This window comes from Polypterus senegalus, chromosome 11 (assembly GCF_016835505.1).
Source record: "Polypterus senegalus isolate Bchr_013 chromosome 11, ASM1683550v1, whole genome shotgun sequence".
Taxonomy (NCBI): domain Eukaryota; kingdom Metazoa; phylum Chordata; class Cladistia; order Polypteriformes; family Polypteridae; genus Polypterus; species Polypterus senegalus.
In genome coordinates, this window is record NC_053164.1 from 151,695,330 (window position 1) to 151,722,462 (window position 27,133).

The 27,133-nt window shown below is 36.5% G+C and overlaps 1 protein-coding gene across 10 annotated transcripts in view; it reads right to left on the bottom strand.

Annotated features, from left to right (window-relative positions):
• The window catches only part of LOC120539626 (oxysterol-binding protein 2-like), a 257,524-nt gene that overhangs the window by 60,658 nt on the left and 169,733 nt on the right, over positions 1-27,133 (bottom strand). For 9 of the 10 annotated variants that reach the window (XM_039769915.1, XM_039769912.1, XM_039769911.1 and 6 more), the window contains 2 exons: positions 9,951-10,201; positions 2,052-2,250 (listed from right to left, as the gene is read on the bottom strand). The exons of the other annotated variant lie outside the window; for it this stretch is intronic. In XM_039769915.1, the coding sequence (XP_039625849.1) occupies positions 2,052-2,250; positions 9,951-10,201 (450 nt within the window). The remainder of the gene's footprint in view (positions 1-2,051; positions 2,251-9,950; positions 10,202-27,133) is intronic. 10 annotated transcript variants of the gene reach the window in all.

Genomic DNA, 27,133 nt, shown 5'->3' on the forward strand with positions numbered 1-27,133 from the left:
TGTATTTATGTTAGTTGAACTATTTAGATCTTTAATGTTGTTACGGAAAAAGTGGAGGAAATTCTTACAGACTTCAGTAGAAGAGGTAGTTGGGCCAGATGCAGGTTCGAGTAGTTTATTAACTACAGAAAACAAAACCCTTGGGTTATCATGGCCACTTTCTATTAGACAGATAGATAGATAGATACTTTATTAATCCCAAGGGGAAATATTATTCTGCCATAGTGGGTGTTCTTAGCAGCAGTTAGTGCTTATCTGTAAGCTCTTTGGTGGTCAGAGAAAGCCTGGATGTGCACGGTGAGGCCAGTCTTACGTGACATTCTCTCAAGGCGTCGGCCAGCTGCTTTCATAGATCTCAATTCTGAGTTATACCAAGGAGCTGAACATTTAAAGGAAACATCCTTATGTTTTAAAGGAGCTGTTTTATCTAATGCTGAATGAAGGGCTGAGTTATAGTGGTCAACAAGACTATCTAGTGTTGATGGAATAGGTGCAGACAGTAAAAGATCAGAAATTGATCCAGAAAGGATAGAGGGACAGATATTTTTAAGGTTTCTGTAAGAAATTTGTCATTTACAGGTAAGAGAAGGGAAAGGCAGTGAGACAGTGAAAAATACTGCTTTATGGTCAGAGAGTCCCAAATCAGTGCTGTAAATATTGGCAACAGATAGTCCAGAAGTGCAGATCAGATCCAATATATGACCTCCAGATTGGGTGGAAAAATCAACATGTTGTGTGAAGTCAAAACAGTCCAGTAAGGATAGGAATTCATTTCTCAGTTTAGATGTAGTAGTGTCAATATGGATGTTGAAATCACCAAGAAGGATAATTCTCTGAGAATAAGAGCTTAGGTGTGTTAGAAGTTCAATCAGATCAGATAAGAAGGATGCATTGTATTTTGGGGGACGATAAAGAACAATGAGTGATGTCACCCTTTGTCAAAGGCAGCTTACTATGTTACAACATGCAATAGATAGATAGATAGATAGATAGATACTTTATTAATCCCAAGGGGAAATTCACATAATCCAGCAGCAGTATACTGATACAAAGAAACAATATTAAATTAAATAGTAATAAAAATGAAAAGAATTAAAATAAAATTAATGTTCGCATTTACTCCCCCGGGTGGAATTGCATTTTACACTAACATCGTTTGACAGATATTTCCGGAAAAATCAGTGCTCACCATAAAAAGGAAACCCAGTTCACACAGGGCTGAGTTTTTTGAATTGAAAACAGGACTCTTGACCAGTGAATTAGGATGAGAGGTACATTTTCAGATCAAAAGCTGGAATTGTGTTTCCCATGATGTGTTCTGATTTTTCTGGAAGTATCTATTTAACAATTTGTTAGCAAAAAAATGCATATGTTTTCCATGTAGTGAGAAAATGACTGGATAACAGACATGTGGATTATAATGTCAGATTATAATATGAGTCTTAAAATGCATAGGGCGTGATTATAATGAGTTACGTGAGATTTTTTTCCATGATTGTTTTTCATATTGTTTTCCATTGAACTGCATTGGTCATCATTGGCTTACATTATTTCATAAAACTTTTTCCCTTGTTTTCCATGAAAATTTTTCTCAGTCATCACCAAAAACACATGGAATTAGTAAAATACAAAAAACAGTTTTGGGGTGGAGTATCCCTGTAGGACAGATCAAATATCAAATATATGTGTTGGTACAGGCTAACCCAGAGCAGTGTAGTGATCTCTCTCACATGCCATTAATGGGATTCCTAGGAAAAAGCATGGATCTTTTGTTGAGGTATGACTTTGTTTTTCTTGAATTGTTCTCACTACAATTCTCCATATAAAAGTAGCTAACAAACTCAAGTTTACTTTATTCTTTGCCTATATCCTGACTTACTTTTTTGACATTTGTAAAGCCTCTTACTAATAAAAGGCAGAAATATTTTCTTGTTGCGTGAAATAATTTCTTAGAAAACACAAGACATATACTCTTAGTTTTATTTAAGTTGTTTTGACTAGTAAAGAAGTGATTACACTGTGACACAGAGAAGTAATTGAAAGATTCTCACCCTTGGCTAAGGTGGAGATTGTCACAAGATTTGAAGACAAAACAGGAGCTTCTCGGCAGGCTTGTTCCAGGCTGTTGTGCTGTTTGGCAAGCTGCTCAATGGTTTCCTCAAGACGAATCCTTTGCTCTTGCTCATACTGCAGGGCCCGCTGCCATTTCCGACTAGTTGTTTCAGCTAGTTCAAGGAAATCTCGACACGCCTGTGAATAACAAGTAAATAATTTTCATTTTTTAAGTACTTTCATCATTTTAGTTTTCTGCTGTCCACGCAAAACAAGACCAGCTAAGAATATCGTTTTTTTCCCCATCTACAGGCTATAGCCTGGCACTGACAGACTTCTCATACTATCAGTGGTTGTGTCATTTGTAAGTCTATAACCAATATTATGGATTTTAATGTTATACTGAGATTGTTTACAAATGATACTTAAAGACAAATATTGTTGTACATTTTATTTTTCACTCTTGTACTGAATGTTAAGTCGTTTGCTCAAGTAAACAGATGACTGTGCCATTTTTGCAGAAGAAAAACAGACTAGTCTAAGCATGTTCATTGAGTACTTTAACAGTCTCCCAATGCCCTCAGCATCAAGAAAACAAAGATCTTCTGCTACAAGGTTCATGGCTAGATAACTAGTTCCCTAGAAAGTATCAACTTTGAAACTGTCCAAAGAAATATTTTACTCCCAGATCAGCAAAGCTCAGAGAAAAAAAAAAAGAAACCTGTAGATTGAAATTTTTGACCCATCTAAAGCTTTTGCCCCTGTCTACCCCCATAGGCGATAGGTTATGGTGGGGGATGCACAAAGCAAAAAAAGACAAAATACGTTAGGGTCTCATCTGGAACTCTTATCTAAATTTCCAGACTGTGAAAATTGTTCTTCACTTCCTTTTAGTTACATCTTGCATACAGACAAGTTAGCTGATCGTTTTTACAAACAGCATGGGTGCTTGTTCAATGTGGGTGATTAATTTTTAACGTTTACCAATAACCTAGTACATTAAATGAGCATTATTTGATGTTAAAAATATTTAGAGATCACTGTTGTTCCTGAGCAATAGTGAAATGGTAAGGGACCCAAATGTTCCAAGTAATTCTGATCTGAGTTGGAAAGTTGGGAAAAATTAAATGCAGAGAGGAACAAGACAAGACAAGAAAAGTGAAGTATGGAGAGTGTATAAACAATGGAAGACAGGAGGAAGAGAATATCGTATTGTGATGCGCGAGTCCCTGTCTTGCATCTCAAAACACAAGGCTGAGTGTCAGTACTTTAGCAAAACCAGTTTTATTCAGCTTGAAACAGGAACAGCATGGTTATTTATTGAAGTGGGGTCTACCGCTCTCCTATACACAGACACAGCAGTCAGGCAGGACCATAGCCAGGTTAGTGGCTAAGTAATACTGTGCCCTTGCATTTATAATGTTCCCTGCATCACCCATCGATAGCAGGCACTTATAGTGTGACTGTGATCGGATCGGATTTGCTTCCTTGGCACTTTGCTGCAGTGCTGTGAGCCTGTTATTGCCCCGGAAATGGACAAGCAGTCTTCCACAGACATTGCACTCGCGCTTCGGGACACACTTTGGCGTGTTGTCGCGTTGGGGGTGAGGTGGTCTAAATGTTAAAATATCTTATCAAAAATTGCCATCTTTCTTATATTAGAACTTAATGGGAGGCTGGTTAATGCCACAATGAGGTTGAGACAAAAATACTGATCGAACAAAGACATATTTGCAAGAATGGAAGCCCGTTAATGCTCTGGAAAACACCTATAGAGCTGTAAGACGCTGACAAGTGGTACAAGGCATTGGACAGGTCAAACTGGGTTTAAAACTTTGAAGAAGACTGGATAGTGCTAGTGTGGATGTGATGGGGCCAAAGCCTGCACTGATGGAAATATGGAGTAAGGGCAACAACTTTGGACTCAAGTTCATTAAAGTGCATACACATGCACTTACCCACACTGGGGCCAACCTAACTTGCACATCCTTGTAATGTTGGAGGAAAACCCATGCAGACATGGGGAGAACTTGCAAGTTTCAGACTGACAAAGTCCAGGTACAACATTTAGATGTAGCATGTTGGATATACAGTATGAAGCAAAAGCACTAACAAGTTTGCCACCATGGCACTTTAGTTTCAGATTAATTTGTGTTTATTTTTTAATGCACCATATTTGTAAATGTGGGCTTGTTTTTAAAAAAGGTGCTATGTTAGAATACACGAAAGAGAACCTTTTTAAAGATAAAGTTTCTAAATTCAAATGTATATATATTGTGTCACACATGTGCGCTTAGGTGGCAGCCAACAAACCCAGAGGTGAGCGATTTATCAACAGATGGGGGGTTGTTTTATGGTACTGATGCCTCTCTTTTTGATATTTTAGAAACAAATAAGACCAATAATTCAAACTTTCCCGCAATAACCAACATCCCAGAAAATGGCTCATCCACTTCCTCATTCCAGACGTCACTTTCCGGCTTCAACTGATGATGTTACCTCCAGTCCAGCATTGATGACGTCACTTCTGGCCCCCGATGATGTCATTGTCGCTACCCAATCTGCGGTGCCTACCCGATTTGCACGTGCATGTGCACTCATGTGCAGAACTTTACTATTACGACCCTACCCAATCTGCGTTTTTTTACTTTGCGACATGAGTCCCCATCCGATTTGTCTCGCACACACGCTCTCTGCTTAATTAACATTCATATCACAACGCTGCCCGATTTGTTTTACGCACGTCTAATGTTTTACAACACATGTCACTCATCAGGTTTGACTTGTACTTGCGAGTCATTTTTGTGTTGTTGTTTATCCCCGTCTGTAAGTGGACTTTGTACTGGAAAAGATGGCAACTTTTGAATTTTATAACGTCTTGGAAGATGTGTTGCCTGAAAAATTTTACTCCAGTTGAATGAAAAGGAAGTGAAATAAAATGCGACGTGTGTCTGTGAACTTTGTAATGGACATGTACAGCTTTTTGTAAGTACAGTACATCATTTTTAGTTAAACCACTTCGTAATCTTGTGGTTTTAATTTTAAAAATCACAGCATTTTCCTTGTTTGGGTTAATGGATTAATAGATGTATGTAATTTATTTCGTAACACCCTATTAGCATTTGGTGGTGTGTTTCTTTTAACATTTGTCCACATTTTTTATCTTAAAGAGCGAACGGCATGCTAATAATTAAGCAAAACAATGTAATCGAGGTGTCGAATTAGGAATAGAATTAGGAGAGCACATCTGACACTCGACCGGTGTAAAGTGTGTCCTCCAAAGCCATTGGTATTTTTTTATTACGTTGATATTGGATTACATCAATGCAATAGTTTTTCCATAGAAAAAGAGTATCAACAACTAAGTTATTACAAGAAAGCAGGATGCAGATAATAGCATTACAAATTCTTAATAGATTTCTTTAACCTTATTTAGTAGAAAAAAATTCCATGGTTGAAAACAGACAATTTTTAAATTTATATCCAAAGTCATCAGAAAAGTGTGGTGTGCGTCTGATGTGGCACAGTGACAGGCTGGGCACGTAACAACAGCAACAGCTTGATCCTTAGAAATAACTTTTCTTATTGCTGCAGTTATAAAAACAATGCCCCTTTATTGTATTTTTTTTCTAGACCCTACAGGATGCCGGGTGGTAACCAGCCTGCCATGTGGCTGAACAGATACCAGTGTACCCGAATTCTGAGACACAACTGGTTGTTCTTTTCTTCTGCTTTTAAGATTTCCAGTTGGAGATGATATGCAGTTCATGTTAAATTTGCTATTTGTACAGGTAAGACTATTGAGGCTTTCAGTTTCAAAAATAATTTGTGCACAATTCCTGCAAAGCCTCCCCATATTTATGATTTGATCTGTAATATTTTGCTGCCTTGAATACTGTACTGTATGTCTGCTCATTCTGTCCAGTAAGTAACACGACTTTTTAATTTTAGACAGGTAAGCCTCAGAATGTGAATCCTCACAAACACAGAGACTGAGGCTCATCAGTACCAGCAGTCACTAAACATATTGTTCTGCTTTGCAAAATACCATTTATTTTCTTAAGTTACTGTGCTTTTGCAACATATAATGACAGTGGGGTTCTTTCAACATCCAACAAAAAACCACAGTAATTTAAAAAAATATTATTAGACTTTACTCTAAGCAGACCTTTATCTATTGTGATGGTTTACTTTGGTAATAATTGAACTACAAGTGACCAAGAAAGGAGGCAGAACAAGAAGTAAGAGTACACTTTAGTAATATTTGAACTCCCTGAGTGAACATCGTGCATCTATTGTGTTTATGTTTTTAACAGTTACAGTGAAGTAGAAGATTCTGGCCGTGTTATGGGGCAGCAGTTAAAGAAGAAGGATGGAGAGATGTGTGCCATGTTGAAGTAGAGGCTGCCCCTCCTAACTGGCACTTCTAGAATCCTCCATCTCAATCCCTGCTCTGATCTGCTGTGCCTTTGCCAAGTGATCACGAGGTATTGGCGTTTTTGGTTTTTTTTCTTCTGAAAACTGTCTCAGTCTCATTACACTGGCTTCCTGTTTAACACAGAATTGATTTCAAGGTTCTATTAAATATATAGAAGGCTTTGAGTATTTTAGACCCTGCCTGTATTTTGGAGTGTCTGCTCCTAACATTTCTTTTCTCAAACGTTGCTTTGCTTTTTATTCCAAGATCAACCATAAAAACTGGCAGCTTTCTGTACTCATGCAACAAAATCTGGAATGCTTTGCCAATAGAAAAGTGCCAGTCTACAAATGTCAAGCATTTCAAAAAACTTCAACAAGCCCACTTTTCTAATTTGTCTTTTTCTTAGTTACTTGCATTGGTTGTAATAGATTAGAAATTGTACTGTGTACAGTTTGTCTGATCTGCACTGGGCACTAAGCTCTGCTGTTTTTCTCTATTGTTTTTTTCCCAGTTTATTGCAATGGTGCCCCCCTGCGTCTCCACCGTCTGTTAAATCAACTCCAACTGTCTGAGAAGAAAAGTTCACAAGACGTCCTAAAATGGAATTGTAATTAGAGTGTGACGGCCACAGTTATGTATGCTGGGATGTGCAGAGGGGTCTGCGTGGGCTTTGGCTTGGGACCCCCAGAGGTTTATTATCTCCAGTATTCTTGAAGGCTGTAAGTTTGTCTTTGTCCCCGGCCATTTGACCAGGCAGTGTATTTATTACAAAGGACAAGGACCCCTCCATTTGCTTCTCATTTACTTTTATAATGCCTTCTTTGTAAGTGTATATTTTTGTAGAGCAGTTAGAGCTACACTTGTAAGCAAAGGTGATATAGAAATATTATTAGTGAACAAATGTTAAGGGACAGATCAGGGAAAATATCAGTTTAAATAGAACATGTTTTTATGGACTATTGCTGGATAACAACACTTTGACTCTGAGTTGCATCTTGTTCATAAAGCTAAAATAGCATTTTTCCTTTTTTGACAAATTTAATTATTCACTTTCATTGTGTTTAAAACCTTGACAAATTTTTTTTAAATACTAAGGTAAAAATCTGTAAATATATTTGTGTTCTCCTTCCCTAATAATTTTTAACACCTCCCCTTGTTGGCCATTTTCATTGTAGTTGTGTTCTAGTTAAATGCATTTACCATTTATACATCTTTATGATTACTGAATTTTTTGCTCATAATATATATACAGTATATATTATATACATATATATATGGGTGTGTGTATAATTTGTTTTTGAGAAACATTGTTCACAGATCTTTCACTTTTATTTTTAAACATACCATTTATTTCTTCAATAAAAAATGTATGAATAAGTGTATTTCCTTTTTTTAAAGTTATCAAAATGAACTGGCTCTGTGTCAATATGGGTGAATAAAATCATTGACATGAGATGAGGAGTCTGCACACTAACAGCGGTGTGTTATGTTGATTAAACTTGTAAGAATGAATATCGCTGCCCTCCGTCCACATGGTGTTCATCATCAACTGAACTACTTCATGCTGTTTAAATTCTACTCAGTTAGTGAAGAATATTTTATTTTACAGCTGTTAAATTCAGTTCAGTTTTATTATATTAATAGGTAAGTTGGTTTCTCAGGGTGTTTTACAGAGATGCCTTGAAATAACATTAAAAACACATCACAAAGAACAAATGTATTACAAATATGAACTATAGCAGCAAGCAACTTACTGTAAAAAAATAGATCAAGTAGATTGATTCAAGTGATAACAGCTCACTTCCTTAATTTAAGTCTGTGTATATAAAGTTAAACTTATTTGTAAGATTAATAGCCATTAGAATAAATGAGGATTTGAACCAGTGGCTTTATGCTCTTCATTTTTTTGGTATCTGACCTGATTACACAACTCAGAACGAACTAAAGAATTTTAACAAGTGGACAGTAACAGCACTAAGAACAGGGACAGTCAGCAACACTTTGTTTTTTTCTTTTTTTGAAAAAGGATCATATATTTCTATAAAGCTGGTTGAGGGAAATTGCAACAATAGATCAAAACGGAAAGGAAACTTTATATGATTTATTACGTGAGTGGGAAAATAAAAACACTATATATATATATATATATATATATATATATATATATATATATATATATATATATATATATAGTACCTGCCAAATAATACAAAGAGTACACCGCATATGTTTTGCCCTAATTGGGGCTTATCAGGTGTACACACCTAAGCTTTCTCTTATGGCAATTGAACATTGGACATCAACGTTACGCCACAAAGGCTGCTTCATTTATTTTGCAGGATGAATATTGTCATTCTGGTCAACTAATGTGGAACTAAAATAAATATACCTTAATGTCAAGTTGTACTGCATGCACAGTTCCAATTGGGCCGTGCCGTAAAGTAGATTTTTTTGTTTTTAATATTTTTTTCATTAAGTGCATGCGGTGTGTGTCACTACCTGGTTTCCTTGGCCGGCCCGATCTATGATGTATTGAAAGGCTGCTGCATCACACACTTTACGGTGCTGCCCAATTTGTTTAATGCATGTGTGAACACTTTACGGCATGTTAGGCTTTCAATACGCCTGTGCGCGCAAATTGGGTAGGCACGCAGATTGGGTAGCGACAGTCGTCACTTCCGGCTCAACTTTGATGATGCCACTTCCGGCGTCAGATGATGACGTCACTTCCGGTCTGCCCACAATTACATCATTTCCTCTGTAATCATGTCTGGCAGCCATTTTCTTGTATAAATAGCCACCGCTCATCATTAAACGTTGTCTACTGTATGATTTATTTCAAACAAATTGACCATTTTGCTGCAAGCAATATACGGGGCAATTCCTCAACACTTTATGAGCATTTTTGTGTACGTTATTTCATCACAATTGTATAGTAAATATATATGTCAACTGTGCTTGTATGAATGTGTACTGTTATATAGTATAATGCTAAATATGGACAGCATTCTGATCTTGATGATGTGTTAAATAAAAATAAGTGAAAACGAATCTTTTCACGAGCCTGAATTAGAATTGGGCTTGAGAATATCAAATTATATCACACAAGAAACAATTCACAAATGTTTAGTATTATGATTTTAAAAATTATGCTTAAAATTCAAATATGGTACATGGCTGTAATTTAAGTATAGGTACATTTTAATCAAAATTTGCAATTCACTCTTTTTTGTACATTTCCAAAGGATGTCTGGCAGAAAAATATTTTTTTGCAGAAGCCCAAAAAAGGATTTTTATTACACATTTAAATAGGATTTTTTCTTTAATAGGCACAGAAGGAGAATAAAAGAAATTTATCTATAAGGGCTGAACCACTTCCAAGAGAACCAATAAAAAACACAATTCAGTTGAGGTGAGTACATATTAATAATTAACTAAGAACATTAAAGAGTCAAAAATGCTGTGTACATTTACTTACATTGATCATAGCATTGGAGGTGATCCTGAAGAGAGTGGCTCTTTCATTGACAGCTTTGATTTTTTCTCCACTTTCTGAAGGTATTCTAAGGTTTTCCAGCTCACTTAATGATCTCTGTAAAGCTGCTCCATGTTTTGAAATGAGGTCATTGCATGTATTCAGATCATCAAGCTTACTTGACAGAATCTTAAGGGTGCTATGGAGCTTGGTTTTGTCAGACTGGGAGCTGGGGTCTTCATCACCAGAATCATCTATATGAAAAAACATCAAGTCAAAGCAATTTTTTTATTGCACTGTTAAGATGTGAAAATGTTAAACTCCAACTGCTTTCTTATTTATTCGTTGTTGTGTATTATTAAATTTTTATGGTTAAACTTAGTATATATTTCGACTGATCACAGTGGATCTTTTTCCTTGTATATCATAGCTCTGCAAGAGGTGCTAATGTAACTATTGACTTTGTCAGGTCGTATGTAGGCAAATACAAGTACTACTTGTATTCTTGTGTTCTTTAAAAAATAAATTCATACAGATTATTTTACAGTAGCTACCAATTTTGGTGCTTATTTAGGCATTCATTTTACAAACATGAGATGTTAGAACAAATTTAATGCATTTATGGACAATTCAACATCACCAATTAACAGTAAGTCTCTGAACCTTGGAATTACTAACCGGCTGTTCTAATTACCATATTACTTTGCTCATAATTGTGATTCAAATATCATCATCATCATGGTCACTCTGACTTTTCTAAAGAGGGCCATGGTGGCACTAACCCAAGCTGGGGTGACCAGGCCTCCCAACTCCCAAGTACCATTCTTTGGCTCATCCAGGGAAATTTTCTTGTGTGTATAAACAAAACTTGTTTTGTATAATTTTTACCTTTGGTTAAAAACAATATTCAAAAAGGTACGATTCTGAAAACACAAAACAATATACTTTACACTGTAAATACAAATACCTATACTCGTATCTCTGTATATAGACCTTCTATATTGTTTCATTCTATCACATTTCTAGGCTCTGTTAGTGACAGTGTAAGTATACTTGGTTTAACTTAAAAATGTAGGCTTCCTACAAAGCCTACAGAATGCCAATAAAACAATCTACAGAGGTATTCTTGTGATAAACTAAAGAAAAGTAGAATACCATGATTTCTTCACCTGGGGTATTTTCCGTACGTCGCTTAAATCATCCGAGATCAGATGCCTCATCTTGGATGAGTTAATGTCGGTGAAGCTCATCCAGGATAAGTCGGTTTTTCAAACGCAGCCGTGTGGTAGATCGGTCTAGTTGGATCGAATCATCCGAGATGAATGCGCGCGACCGCGCTGATTGAAAAGCCCATATATACCGAGTCTAGAAAACATGATCAGCATTTTTTTTCCCCACACAAGCGGAGCAGGACCTTTTATTCGAAGGATATGAAGAATTTCAAGATTTAACATGCACAAGGGGTAACACTGCAAAAGCTGCCCAAACCAGAAAAGACGGCTGGCAAAAAGTGACCGACAAATTAAATGCTAAGTAGTGTGCATTGTACTTACTGAATGCAGCTTTTCATTTCCTATGTGTCAGATTAATTATTATTTAATATGTCATAATTCCAGATCAAACGTGAGCACAAGGAGAGCAAGGGAACAGGTTAAAGTGAAGTACAAGAATATACTTCAAACTGGTAAATATATATAACTATTTAAAGAATTGTTGACATAAAGAATCATATATAATATAAAAAACATTAATCTTAAAGCTAATAAGAAGGCAGACAAGCAAAAAAACAGGTGGAGGTCCAATCGGTCCAGACCTAACCCCTGCAGAAGAGTTGACCCTCCAGCAAAATGCCCATCGCCCTGTTTCTGAGGGCATTTTCTTTGTTGAGTCAGTTGCTGGGAATGTCATATCCCTAGAACTTGTGTCTGACCAACGAGATATTGACGGAGGTCAAATATTTGATGAAGACACTGTGTCTGATTATTCATCAGGAGGAGAGGTACATTTTCCAAATAATGTTTGATCAAACTCCACTCTGATCAGTCCCATGTGCCCCAATCACATTTGGAAATCCTGCGTAATGAGAATGTTAGGCTGATTGTGAGATTCTTTATGGAACTGTGGGTGTTTTTGCCTGAGTACCTCAATGGCATGAAACGCTTCTTTTATTGTCTGCACACGCAGGTGTCCAGGAAAAAGTATGAAAACCCGAAGGAAATATTTCAGAGCCAAACAGACTTTACGAATTGCCTAGCAAACTGCACTTTTAGACAGATTTTCCGCATCGCCTACAGTATATAAAAAAAGTGCCGCTTGCAAAAAATCTCAAGGCAATGCATACTGTCTGTGTGGTTGTGAGAGCCTGACTTCACCGAGTTTGACTTCGAATATAAGGTGCTAATAAATCTTTGAGGTACAATATTCCCCCTCGGCAAAAGCGGTATCTTTCGAAAATAATTTCCTCCAGGAGCAATAAAGGATCTTGCCGATTGCGTAAAACCCTCTCTATATGAAATTCTCTTCATATAATTTGCGCACCAATATAAATTTGTTGCTCATTCATGAACGGTGAAACTATGACTGAATGAATTTCATGCATGGTCACCGATTAAGTGTGTGAGCTAATCCTTGTTCACATAAAACAAACCGGCTCCGAGCAGGTTTGAGGATTTGGATGTGCTGCTATGACAACACATCCAGCAAGAGTTTTGAAAAACCGACAGATCCAGGATCATGCCAAGTCATCAACAATTACTTCCGGCTAAACAAGTAATCCATGTACGAAAAATACCCCCAAGGTAATTTATACTTTTATTTACTAAAAAAGGACAATTCATTTAATAATTTTTTATGAAGTACTATGCTATTATATGACTCAAACACAAAAACACAAATCACTGCACAACATCATACACAACTGAAAATAGTAACTTGCAAATATATAGGCAAAGTTAGCTTATTGGCAACAAAGAAGTCTCCTATCTTATCCATGGTTTTTGTTAACTACCCCTTGAGTAATATCAGGTTTTCTCACTTTGACTCAAACATCTAAACTATTCCTGTAAACCACAACCACCTCCACAGTCCATAACAGTTTTGCCACCATAAACTGAAAAGTCTTTCCCAATGTGTTCACTGTGTTCATTATCTCTGACATGGAATATATTAATTCATCATTGCTTTTCAATGACAAATTACCAACAGACCTGAAATCACAGAAAATGATGTTGACACATTAAAGGCCACCAACATACATATAAACATTATTAACGTCAACATTCGAAGAATAAAAATAATTCTACCCATTTTTCTATTGCTTTCAAAAAAGAGATTCACCTTTCTCCCAACTTTACCAGTTTATATAATTCCTGTCTACATTTACTCTTACACATTTAATTTAATTTTCTACCAGGTCTATGGTTCTGCATGCATTTAGATTTGTACTCCATATAATAAGGGGTGGTGGTATGGCCAGAAATGTATATGAAGATATAATTAAAAACTAGCATGGTTATACTATAGGGTGGTCCAGATCTAATTATGCTATTTTCATTACACTATATCTTATTAAGTTTATTACATAGAAAATCACCCGAAAAATCCTGGACCATCGAAAAGCGTGCGAATTGACAACATGAAGAATTGTCTTCGCGCTGAACTGGAATCGTCCCCACATAAGTCAAAGTCATCCAGACGATCTGGATCTGCATAATTAGATCTGGACCACCTCGTATATATCAAGGTATAATCTATGTGCATATACTTTTCAGACTGAATCCATTTTCATTGGTTAACAGTAGCCAGTTCTACTGTGATGTCTCTTTTCATAAGAATCATTTTAATCAACTAAAGTAATAATAATAACAATAAATAAGAAATTTAATTTATATACCATGTTTTTCACGCTGAAAGCGCTTCACAGAATTTCAGAATGAACAACAGGAAAAAGCACAAAAAAAAGAAATACACAGTATTGGATACAAAATATTAGCATAAAACACTAAATAAAGATAAATACAGAAACACAAAGCTTTGAATTAAATTAATGGCCAATCAACCAGAATAAAATACAAATACTGCAAGAAAACACTAACAAATACTATAATTTGTGATACAAATGCAAATTATCCTGAGCAGTTGGGCAAAGATGTAAGCTGAAAAAGGGGTTAAAATGTCAGGGTAAGTTAAATGCCTTCCTGAACCAACGAGTTTTAATGAGTTTTTTAAAAGAATGAATTGAGTTAGCTGATCTAATTAAATTATAATAAAAATTGTACAAAATAAAGAAATAAGAAGACTTGAATAAGAAATAAACATATACTTATTGCACATGTCATTAAAATGAAACAAGATTGACAATAAAAAATAAAAATTCAAAGAGGTATTTCTTTGGCTCCCTATTGAACCAAAACAAGCAAGTCTAACTAGCCTTTCAAAACATTTTTGTAAATACGAAAAAACATTATAAAGACAAACCAAAGACAATTTAGATCTCAGCCGACTGAATATAGCAGGGACTATTAAAACCAAGCATTACAATGCAGCAAAAAGGAAGCTTTTATACTTGTCACACTTCTGATTTTCAAAATCGTCTTTCTACAGTAATCAATGTTGGTGGACAATTTTTAAAAAATGGTATTCTATTGAAGAAACATCATTATTTGTATGAAACAAAACATCTCCCATTCCATTACTTTCTAACTTTGAAGATATACAGCATTTTTTACATAGATCAAAAGATGTACAAATAATGCTTACTGTGGCCTACTTTATTTACATTTAACGCTTCTTTCTACTTTTTTAAAAACTTTCTGGTGCTCAATTTCCCTTTGGTGCCCAAGATATGTTCTTAATTTGCTTAATGGTTAATCCAGGGCTACCTTATTATCATTATCATCAGTGTTTGGAGTGAAACAAATAGCCTGTTTACTCTGTTTAATCGGCTTCTTCAGAGATGGCAGAGGTAGGGAAATGGTCTCCCTTCAAACTTTGAAGACAAGATCAAATCTAAAAATAACGTCAGAGAGCAGGAGGAAGGGATGGGGATCCTCTTCAAACTTTGAAGATGCAATCATTTATATAAACAGTTTTGGAGGCAGAGGAAAGGTTAGTTGGTGTCTAAGGCTTCAGTTGTGCATTATGAGAAGTGCTGTTATGCATACATTGGTGTTTGAATGTTCGCCTTCTATTATCATCTCCATTGCTGTTCCAGCATATGCTGCATTGTGTCAGAAGACAACAGAACAGCCGCTCCCACCCATGCATCTCTTTTGTGACAAGTAACCAAGGCAGTTTCCTGATGTATTCAATCATGGCAAAAACTATCAATTTCTACCTCTGTCTTATTTCTACTGGTTTACAACACATCACTACCATAATGTTATCATCTGTCTTGAAAAACAAAACAAGTGTTCACTGTGAAAATTAATTATTAACATTCAAACCATAACTTTGCGTCTTTTAAATGTATTAATTACAGTCACTGTTAAACCATTCTCCAATAAATCAAATACTAATAGGCAGATACAGAGTTATTTCTGTTTCTGATGAATATCCATAATATTTGTAATATCTGTATCTGCATTCATTTATGATGTATTTAAGAGAAAGTGAATTGCACAGAACCAGGCTGCTACCCTGGGAGCATTAGTTACAGTACAAACTCTAGATGGAATGCCAGTCCATTAGTGGGCACACTCATACACACTGATTTTCAATCCTACTTCACCAATTCAGGGTTCCCTGTCTTTAAGATGTGGATGAAAAAGAGAATATGCAAACCTCCTATAGACCAAAATTTAAATCTCAGTATGTGGAGCTCTGAAACTGAAATGTACTTCTGATGTAAATATCTTGAAATATATTTGTGATATATTATGTATTATGTATTACATTTTGCTCCTGATACACTTGATAATGCATGGGGCTCAAGGTGCAATATGACCCTGGATGAGTCCAGTCCATCAAATTGGACACTTGTGTTTAATCATAAGTGGCAACTTATGAATTGCCTATTAACCAGACATGGCAGAATTATGCAGGTTAAAAATGTCTTCTTACTCAAGCTCAGATTCAGGTTTGGCTTATTTGGTGTAAATTTGAAGAAGTATAAAATCATTTTTAGTTACTTTTGTCATCTTTGATTAAAAACTAAAAATGGTCTTAACTCTCAGTTACAATGTGAGTGGCGATTTGAAAACACGCATCCATATTATTTGGAAATGTTATTTGTAATTTGGTATTGCAAGAAAAGTAATTTGCCGTACTGGCTTCACACTTATAACGGGTTTTCGCTACTGGTTTAATGTTTATTATGCTTAACCTTTGCTAAAGGCTATTTTATATCTTTGTCCTCATTTTTATAGTTAAACACATCAGGGTTTTTTATTGATAAATTGAACATCTAAATGTGTGCTATATACCCTGATGCATCCTTTACTCTTACACTGCCAGAGTATTGTCATAATTTTGACACTCAAATAAATAATGCATTTAATATTGCACTTCATGGTGAGTCTTCATTGCTTTACTAGATGGCCTACTTGCTGTGTTATTTTAAAAAAAGAGACTAAGCAAGTAGAGAACAGGTTAAGAAAGACACTGGCATTTGGTATCTACTATTTAAGGAAGCAACTAAATGTGGACCTGTAAGGAATCTGTTTCTCACACTGCAGACTCTGATGCACTTATCCTCTTGTGCATGTGCATTCGGGCTTCATCTTCTTTTTCTGTCCTGGTTAGATCCATTTTGCCCTCATCTCAAGACAGTAGTGGACACCTACTTCAGTTTTTTAGCAGTCTGTTGCATGGTATTACCTACATTTTGCAAAACAACAACAAACTGACATGTTTCTTGAAAAAGGTGATTCAATAAACCCAGACTTTATTATATATCAACTTGTGTTTATAACTGTTATTGCTATTTTGTTGTTTTTAAATCATTATTCTTCATATTTTTGTGTATAGAAATAAGAACACCATACATAAATAATTTAAAATTTAAAAGTTAAAACTAGAGACTTCTAAGAATAAAACAAATACACAGAAAAAATTAAACAAACTATTACATGCGATGCAATTTACATTGGGTTTAAAGGATAAGGAAGATCAATATTTAAAGGTAAAGAAAGTTGTTTGAGGTAAGGTAGTCAAACTTATTTATCAATGTGTTGGAGAGTGAAGTGTCACATGTTGAATCGCACATGCAAACAGGAAATTTCAGTGTACTCTGCATACATGGCAATATTGACCATTAAAATGTAAAAATCTTTGTCAAAATAAAGTGTGATCATTTTGGTCTCGTTCAATGCGAGAGATGGATGTCTGAAGTGGAGCTCTGCTAGCAGCGGTGTTATTTTTCATATTATTTGCTGCTTATCCTGAGATATCCTGTATCTATTCAACCCAAGGAGACTGCTACAGTATATATGTAAGCATATATAAACATGGCCAACAAGAAAGGGGGTTCAAAAGAATCGAAAACTAAAGCTGCACCCAAGCTAAGATCAGCAAGCCCTAGCTCAAGATACGGCCTTTCAGAGAGAGACCTGGATCAGCTGGGCGAAAGTACAGACTCTTCGGGACCAAGGTCCGCTACATCATCGCTGGCTGAGAGTGAAAAAGGGAGCGAATGTACGATCATGAGTGCAGATCTTGATAGCTCGCCGATCAGAGAAGAACACCAGAAACTGGAAAAGGCCTTACAGTCCGTGATCTCAATTACTCCACGCGAGCCAGGAATAGCGGGGACACCAGCTACAGTAGAGCCTGACGCTTCACCTACGGTACAAGAAAGCACAACTGAAATGTCTAAACTGCAGGTGATGTTCACTGAGCTCATACAAGATATAAAGAAAACCGAGAAGGCAAATGAGAAAGCAAGGGCAAAGACACATGAGAGACTGAAACAGGAATTGAAACAGGAATGGCAACAAGCAAACGAAAGGCAGCGGCAGGAGTTGCAACAAGCAAACGAAACGCAGCGGCTGATGCTGCAACAGGCAAATGAAAGGCTGCGACAAGAAATGCAAGTAGAGATGTGACAGGTGCTGGGTAAAATTGAAACGCTTACTGATCAACTGGAGGATCTCAAGGACACATTCACGTCTAGGATTGAAATAGCCGAAAATTTAGCTACCAGTGCTGAAGAAAAAGCAGAAAATGTCAGCTCCGAATGCAAAAAACTCGGAGACAGACTGGCTGCTTTGGAAGATGGAAGTAGAAGGTATAATGTCAGAATTGAAGGTCTGCCTGAGAATCGAGAAAGTTCAAACCCTGTGAAATTCGCAGCTGAACTTTTTTCTAAAATAATCGGGGACGACTTTAAAGCAGAATCTGAGATAGCAGCGCTTACGCATCGCGATCAAACACCGTTAGACCCAGACCCAGATCTTTTATAGTTCGTTTTGAATGATTATCATTTAAGCTAGAGGTGATGGCATTCCTCAGAAACAAGGAAGATATTATATATGAAAATAACCACATTCGTATCTTCCTGACTTCTCTCCAGCAACAGCTACTAAACGCGCAGCCTTCTACAACATTAAACAGCGTTACGGCAAGCCAGCTCAAATACAGCCTCTTGTATCCGCAAAACTGAAAGTGGAATGGCAGGGTCAATTCTATGTCTTCGCTAGCAAGGAAGAAGCAGAAAAGGAATTAAGAAAGCTGATCCCGGACTATTCTGATACATAATAGTGAGTCATGGCGTTAATGATAAAGCAAGGATTAATAATCTACTGTCTGATCTATTGTTTTAAAATACGGGTTTTATCAGCATATATTCTCATATATTCTTATTATTACTTAGTATTACTAGGCGCTATCTGTTTATGTTTTATTGTGCTTAATTACTTTTTCTTTTTTTTTTTTTTTTCTAATTATTTCATCTCTACCCTAAACGAGACTGTTCAATATCATACCCTTGGTTTATTGTTATTGCTATTACTGCATTAAGACTTGTTATGCTTATTCTGGACACATTTTAACACCATCCCCCGGGTTTATTATCTGGGTGTATCATCTTAATGCACTAAAATTGCTGAAGACTATATATATATTTTAAGTGCAAAATTCTTTTTTTTTTTTTTTAAGACTATATTGGTAATAGATATCTCTATCTTTTAACCCTAAAGCGCTGCATGGGGCTTGTTTTGCTTTGGACGTGCTCTGTCTCTGGGTATGTCAGAGGACTGGGACTGTGTGAAGTGGGTTTTAGCCTCACTTGGGGAGGCAAAAGGGAGGGTGGGGGTTAAGGGGAGAGAAAGAGAGCAGGCTTGATCTATACCTAATCTATCCTCTAATCTTTATAATTATAACTACCAATAATAATAAGCTGCATGGCAACAACTCTAGGGGAAATAGGAAATTAAGACTTAAAGCTGTCTCACTTCCAGTTAAGACTATAAAATGACATCAAAAACTCAGAATCAGTGTCTCCATGATGGGACAGTTAACTTCGTAAGCTGGAATGTTAAAGGCCTGAATCACGAATTAAAGAGAAAGAAAGTACTCTCTCACCTAACAGGTCTAAATGCTAAAATAGTATTTTTACAGGAAACCCACTTACTAAGCAAGGATCAGTTCCGCTGCAAAAGACTGGACTGGCCAAATGTTCCATTCTTGTTTTACAAAGAAAACTAGAGGTGTGGGAATTCTCATACATAGAACAGTACCATTTGTAGCATCAGATGTAGTATTGGATCCTGAAGGGAGATATGTAATGGTCATGGGAGACTTATCTAACTGTAAAATGATTTTGATAAATGTTTATGCACCTAATGTTGATGATAAGGAATTTATACAAAATTTATTTGCATCCATTCCCAATCTGAACACTCATAAAGTTATAATGGCTGGGGACTTTAATTGTGTTCTAAATCCACTTTTAGATAGGACTTCCTCCACAGGGGAACGCATCTAACACCGCAAAGATAATTACAAAGTTTATAACTGATCACAACTTATCAGACCCCTGGAGGTTTTTAAACCCAAATTCAAGAACATATTCTTTCTACTCACCAGTACATCATTGCTACTCAAGGATTGATTACTTCTTTATAGACAATAACTTCTTGCCTAAGATTAAATCTTGCAAATACGATGCTATTGTTATTTCTGACCATGCACCTATGATCTTGGAGCTAAAATTACTAAGCCCCATACACTCACCCGCAGATGGCCTCAACCCGCTTCTATTAGCTGACGAGAATTGTACTGAATTTATATCCAAACAAATCAAATTCTTTCTAGAGACAAATACATCCCTGAGATCTCTGCAGGAATACTCTGGGAAACTCTTAAGGCCTTCTTAAGAGGACAGATTATCTCATATCTTTCCCACAGAAATAAATCCGAAGCCAAGAAAGTAGCAGAGATAAAAAGCGAAATTACTAAAATAGATGAAGAACACTCAGACTACCAAGCGAGACTCTACATAGGAGGAGGCAGGCTCTACATTCAGAATTAAACCTCTTGACAACTAAAGAAACTGAACAACTAATTTACAAATCCAGACATCATTATTATGAACATGGAGAGAAAGCTAATAAGCTTTTAGCTCAACAAATTCACAAGCAAGAAGTGCAACGCAATCTCGTAATCACTAACACGAACGGAGATAAAATCATGAACACAAAAATATAATGCACACTTTCAGAGACTACTATAAATCCCTATATACTACTGAGTTTAAAGAAGACAATACACAATCTAATGCATTTCTGGATACATTACAGATACCACAAATAGACGCTTTTAGTGTGGAGGAACTTGATAAACCTCTGGCATTATCAGAATTACTAGATGCTATAAAGTCACTCCAAGGTGGAAAGCAGCAGGCCCTGATGGCTACCCTGCAGAATTTTACAAGAAATTCTCCGCTCAGCTAGCTCCCTCCTATTAGCAACATTTACAGAAGCCAGAGATAACCAATTCTTCCACAAACCTTTCGCCAAGCACTAATCACTGTTTTCCAAAACAAAATAAGGACTTATTACAATGTGCATCATACAGACCAATTTCACTTCTGAATAACGACGTTAAAATACTCTCTAAAATCATAGCTAGAAGGATGGAGAAAGTGCTCCCTCGTAATATCACAAGACCAAACTGGATTTATTAGGGGCCGACACTTATCTTCAAATCTTCGACGCCTGTTTAATGTAATATACTCACCAACTAAATCAAACACCCCAGAAATATTATTATCATTGGATGCAGAAAAAGCATTGACATGATTGAATGGAAATACCTTTTACTACATTGGAGAAGTTTGGGTTTGGCCCAACATTTGTGCATGGATTAAATTACTGTATACTAACCCAGAAGCTTCAGTTTGCATCAACAACATTTGCTCAGACTACTTTAAACTAGAACGTGGCACTAGACAAGGATGCCCTTGTCACCGCTGCTGTTTGCATTGCCATTGAACCACTGGCAATACATTGTCGAAATACTGATCAGATAAAGGGGATTAGCAGAGAAGGACTGGAACAGAAAATCTCATTATATGCAGATGATATGGTACTGTATATATCGGACCCAGAAAATTCTGTGCCTGCAGTCTTAGCAGCACTCACAGAATTTCAAAAGATCTCTGGTCTCAGAATTAATCTGAATAAAAGTGTACTCTTTCCAGTGAATTCTCAAGCATATAATATTAGATTAGACACCCTACCTTTTATCATTGCAGAACAGTTTAAATACCTAGGGTAAACATCACAAGTAAACATAAAGCTCTTTATCAACAAAATTTCACGTCTGCATGGAAAAAATTAAACAAGACTTGCATAGATGGTCAACCCTTCATCTCACACTAGCTGGAAGAATTAACACTGTTAAGATGAATATTCTTCCTAAGCTCCTTTTTATTTCAAAACATCCAATATACATTAATAAATCATTCTTTAAGCAATTAGATTCAACAATAACCTCATTTATTTGGAATTCAAAACATCCACGCATCAAAAGAGCGACCCTACAAAGACAAAAGGCAGAAGGCGGCATGGCTCTACCTAACTTCCAGTTTTATTACTGGGCAGCAAATATACAGGCATAAGAACCTGGACACAAATAGAAGAACATACACAGGCTTGGACCGCAATAGAAGTAAAATCCTGCAGTACTTCTTTGTATTCCTTGCTCTGCTCCAATAAACACACGTTATCGGCAATACACTAATAACCTAATTGTGCTCCACTCACTTAGAATCTGGAACCAATGTAGAAAGCATTTTAAGACGGAGAAGCTTCTATCTGTGGCACTTCTGTAAGATAACCACCTCTTTCAACCTTCACAAACATATGCAGTTTTAATATCTGGAAAAATTTGGAATTAACTTGCTTAGAGATCTTTATATAGACAACGTCTTTGCATCCTATGAACAATTACATTCCAAATTTAACATTCCAGCTACACATTTCTTTCACTATCTTCAAATCAGGAACTTTGTTAAACAGAACCTTCCAGATTTTCCTCATCTTGCACCCTCATCCATGCTGGAAAAATATTGCTCAATCTCAAGGACTTAGACTCCATCTCTACAATATATAAAATCATTTTACAATCCCTCCCTTTCAAAGATCCAAGAGGACACTGGGAAAAAGAGTGGAAAGTAGCAATTCAGAGAATTCACTCAAGCTCCATATGTGCAAAGCATACAATTATACAACTCAAAATTATATATTGAGCACATCTGTCTCACTAAAACTCTCAAAATGTTTCCAGGGCATGATCCAACCTGCGACGCTGCAACCAAGTCCCAGCCTCACTGGGTCACATGTTCTGGGCCTGCACCAAATTAACATTATTCTGGACAAAAATTTTTAATTACCTCTCAGACAGCCTTGGACTCACAATCCCTCCTAACCCATTAACAGCTGTGTTTGGGGTTCTTCCAGAAGGGCTTAAAGTGGAGAAAGACAAACAAACTGTGATTGCATTCACTACACTTTTGGCACGCAGACTTATTCTGATAAACTGGAAGAACCCAAACTCTCCTCTTTAAGTCAGTGGGAAACTGATGTGTTATATTATTTGAAATTGGAAAAATCAAATACTCAGTTAGAGGATCTGTACAGACTTTTTTCAAAACATGGCAGTATCATAATCAGTAATATTTTAAAATAAGTTCATGAAGTACAGAGAATTTATTAATTTAGGTATGTTTACAAGCCTTAAATTTTACACGTTTTTGCTTGCTCTCTCTCTCAGGGTGGGGATCGATCTGTTCTTAACTCAGTTTTTCTTTTTGTAAAAACTTGATTGCTTTGTATGGATTGTAATAAAATTAATAAAAAAAATAAATAAATAAAAAATAAAGTGTGATCTACAACAGTTGTAGCCTGAAAATTAAAAAGGACCCTAAATTTAAAAGGAACCAATAATGACAGCAAACACCTAGAATAATATGGTCAGACATAATATGTTTCATGGGAGGGAATGAAGTAATAGGGTACAAGGACAAGTGCTTCTGACAAAAAGACTGCAACAAAAGACTCCCAGGTGGAATAGGTAGGACAGTACTCCCCGTTTTTGGGGGAAATTTGAGGAAAAAAAATGAATTTAATCCATTTTGGAATAAGGCTGTAACATAACAAAATGTGGAAAAAGTGATGCGCTGTGAATGATACTGAAAGAAAGAAGTACTGACCACGAGACAGTGAGATGTACTGATGTGCTGACATCATCCTTGCGAGTGGAAGTGTTTAGTGTTCTGAGATATGTGTTAATTAAAAGACAAAATTTGCTACAAAAACCCTGTTTTTTTGTTTGCCACTAAAGAGCTGTGCTGGAATTATTTTTTTTGCCTTTAGAAAGGTTTTTTGCTTTTTTATTACCCGCATAGTAGCAAACATAGCTGAGTGTTTGGGGAACTTGGTTACTTGTACTTACTATTTGTATTCAAAACTAGCATCAGAAAGGCGAGACAGAAATCAGTACCTGAAATTAGTGATGAATACTTAAAAGTAACAACAAATCCTTAATGGGGAAAAACGTTAAGGCATAAAAAGAATAATTGGATAGAGCATTATATAACACTCATACAATTAAGTGTTAATGCTAGTAGAAAGCAAGAGTATGCGTGTTCATAAATAAGAAAGCATTAATGTTAAGTACAGGTAGGTGCCTGACTTCCAAGAGATTAAGAGAAGGGCTCCATGATTCTAGTGAAGAAGCACAGATCAGGCACAAACAGCTGTAGAAACAGACAAGAGAAAAAGTATATAAGTTGTAGCAGACATGAGTTTACCTAGTAAGAAGGAAGACATTTGTAAGAAGTCAGCTTTACGGAAAGTAGAGCAATTAAGAGGATGACATTAATACAAAGGAAAGCAAACGGTGTGAGTGGAGAACTTCAAAGGTAAGGAAGTAATAAGTGGGGTGGCAAAGACAGGAGAATAGAAACAGAAAAGTAAAGTTAATCTCAAAGAAACACAAACAGCAGGCAGTTGAGGGGAAGAATGTTACATGAGATTAAGGGGTCAGAAAGAGAAACATAATTGCAGTAGCTCTTTGATCTAACTTTTAGTTTTAATTTTGTAGTTTTTTAAATCAAAGAATTTAATTAAAAAAGGTCTTGCAGTTTTAGTAATCCAAAGCCAAATTTAAATAATGAGGCCAATGCAATTCAAGTCCTGTTGTATATTGGACTTTTTTGGAGGATGGCTTGGAGGAGACAGTCTTTTATGAAGACTACATCTGCGGGAGATGCCAGCTGATCCAGCATCTCAAGCTCAATGTTGCTAAACTAGAGGAGTAGTTGGCTGTCCTGCGTCACAGTATAGAATTTTCATGCCTGGCCCAGGTGTCCTTTAGAGAGATATTGTTCAACGCTAAGGTGGTGCGAGAGGAGACTCAAGAATAGACAGTTACAGATGTGGGTCACAGTCACAAGGTGCAAAGCAAAGGGTGTACACTGCCTGGTGCATCAATCCCAGAATTGGAAGTGCCAAATTGTGTTTAGGTCCTTGCAGAGCTGGACAGTGTCTCTAAAAATTTTGAGGTGGTAGGAAGGAATGACAAACTCCAACAAGCCACCTCAAAACCAGTTCTGAACAAGAGAGAGGTTGTGATAGTTGGAGACTGAATCATTAGGAATTCACAGGTTTTGTAGAGGCAGAGAGTATCATATCATTTGTTGCTTTCTGGGTGCACACAAGGGAGACCTCCCAGTCTCTCAACCCTGGAAGATAGGCTTTGGCCAGAGCTGGTGGGCCCAATTGACATTGTCCATATTGGAACAAATGACATACGTAAGGGTAGTCTGTCAGTTCTGCAATCCAAATTTAAACAGTTAGGGGCCAGGCTAAGGAGCAGAACTGACAATGTAGTCTTCCATGAGGTTTTGCCTTGTCATGCGCACCATTTCAGGTAAGACTGAGGAGATTATAAGGCTTAACGCATGACTCAAAATCTTGGCGCAGGATGGAAGGGTATTAAGTTTTTGGGGCATTTATAGTCTTTTTGGAACAGATGGGATGTTTTCCTCCGCAGTGGGTTACATCTGCACCGGAGGAGCACCACTGTGTTGGAGAGTCGTATGAATAGGTTAGTTGAGGATTGTCTAAACTAGGGAATGGGAGGGCAAGGAGATTATGACAGGCCAGGTTTAGAACTATACATAAAGGAGCAAACAATAGTGTACAAATAAATATGCATAGTAGCATAAATTCTAACACACAGTCGAAGTGCAAAAGTAATACAAGTAACATATTAAAATAGCTTTCTTTAATGCAAAAGTATCAGAAATAAAATAAGTGACTTGGAGTTGCACGTAGCTGACCATAATTATGATATAGTAATAACAGAAACCTGGCAAAATAACAAAGGTGGGGATGAGTATAAAACATTTGTTAGGAAGGACAGACAAAACAAAAAAGGAGGGTGATTGCTGTTTATGTCAGACAGAATTTAAATACAGGTCTTCTTCAGTTGGATGATTAACCCATCTTAGTGACAATCCCTAGATTTGTCTGGAAAGCATTAGGGATAGAGGCCTTATTTTAGGTGTGTGTTATAGAGCCCCCCAATGTAAAGAGTATTTTCAATGTGCATATTTTTAGAAATATTAAAAAGGTTAAGTTCACAGGGGGATATTATCGTCATGGGGGACATTAAATACCCAGATATTAACTGGGCTAATCTTGTAAATAGTGGAGTACAATGGCAGGAGTGTATAGACATAATCAGTGATTATATCAGCATTACTATCAGTTGAATTTTCATGCAGTAAGAACCTCTCTTTTATCACTTTTAAAAATCTGTTTTCATATATTAAATCGGTTGAAGTCTCTAGCCACACATTTTGCCTGCAAATTACCTTAGGGTTTATATGTCCACAGAAGTCCAAATATATGCACAGAAGCCCCACAGCGTTGATTACCCTACAGAAAAAGCCAAGTTGCTGGACAGCAATGCAGCATGCCACCTTTTAAAAGCTTGCGGCACAAAACATGGCTATGTTGCAGATCAGGACGAGCTGAAGAGTTCAGAGCCATAACGACCACATAAAAATAAATGACCTTTACTTGAACGCTGAAATCCAAAATAATCCAAGTAACAAACAGGTCAGATTACAAAAATACAGGAAACCAAATGCAATGTTTCCAAAGACACTAAACTCAAAAAACTGAAAAATCAAGCAAGAGTCAAAAGAAAGGCATGAAACAGTAACATTCAGTAGGCAGAGAAACACTAAACAAGAGGCTTTCATGAAGGCCAATTCTACAATGTTTTGAGAAAAGTTCTTTTTTCCAGTCCTCTTTGATTTCGTCTGCACATCCCATCACATGACTGCTACAAGATTAATGTTGCACAGGGACAGAAAATGACAGAAGGTGCCAAAAATGATGTGCAGGCAAAAGAAGTGCCCTGGGACAGAGCCCGAGGCTAATTCCTGACATTTTCATCTCAATGAAGTAGGAATATAATATGACAAGCAACAATTAGCTTTACATGAATAAACTGCAGTCCAGAACCAAAAGGTATAAATTAGTATTGCCTATGCATAATTTCACCTTTTGATATCATCAAGATTTTGCACTGCTAGAAGCAGTTTGGTAAGTAGGATACAAAAAACTGTAAAACGTCTAAATATATACAATTGCTCTATTTGCTGCTGCATCAAGGAGCCCTGTTTGATAATGATGATGTCCTACTTTCTCAGCTATGTGGTTCAACAAGTT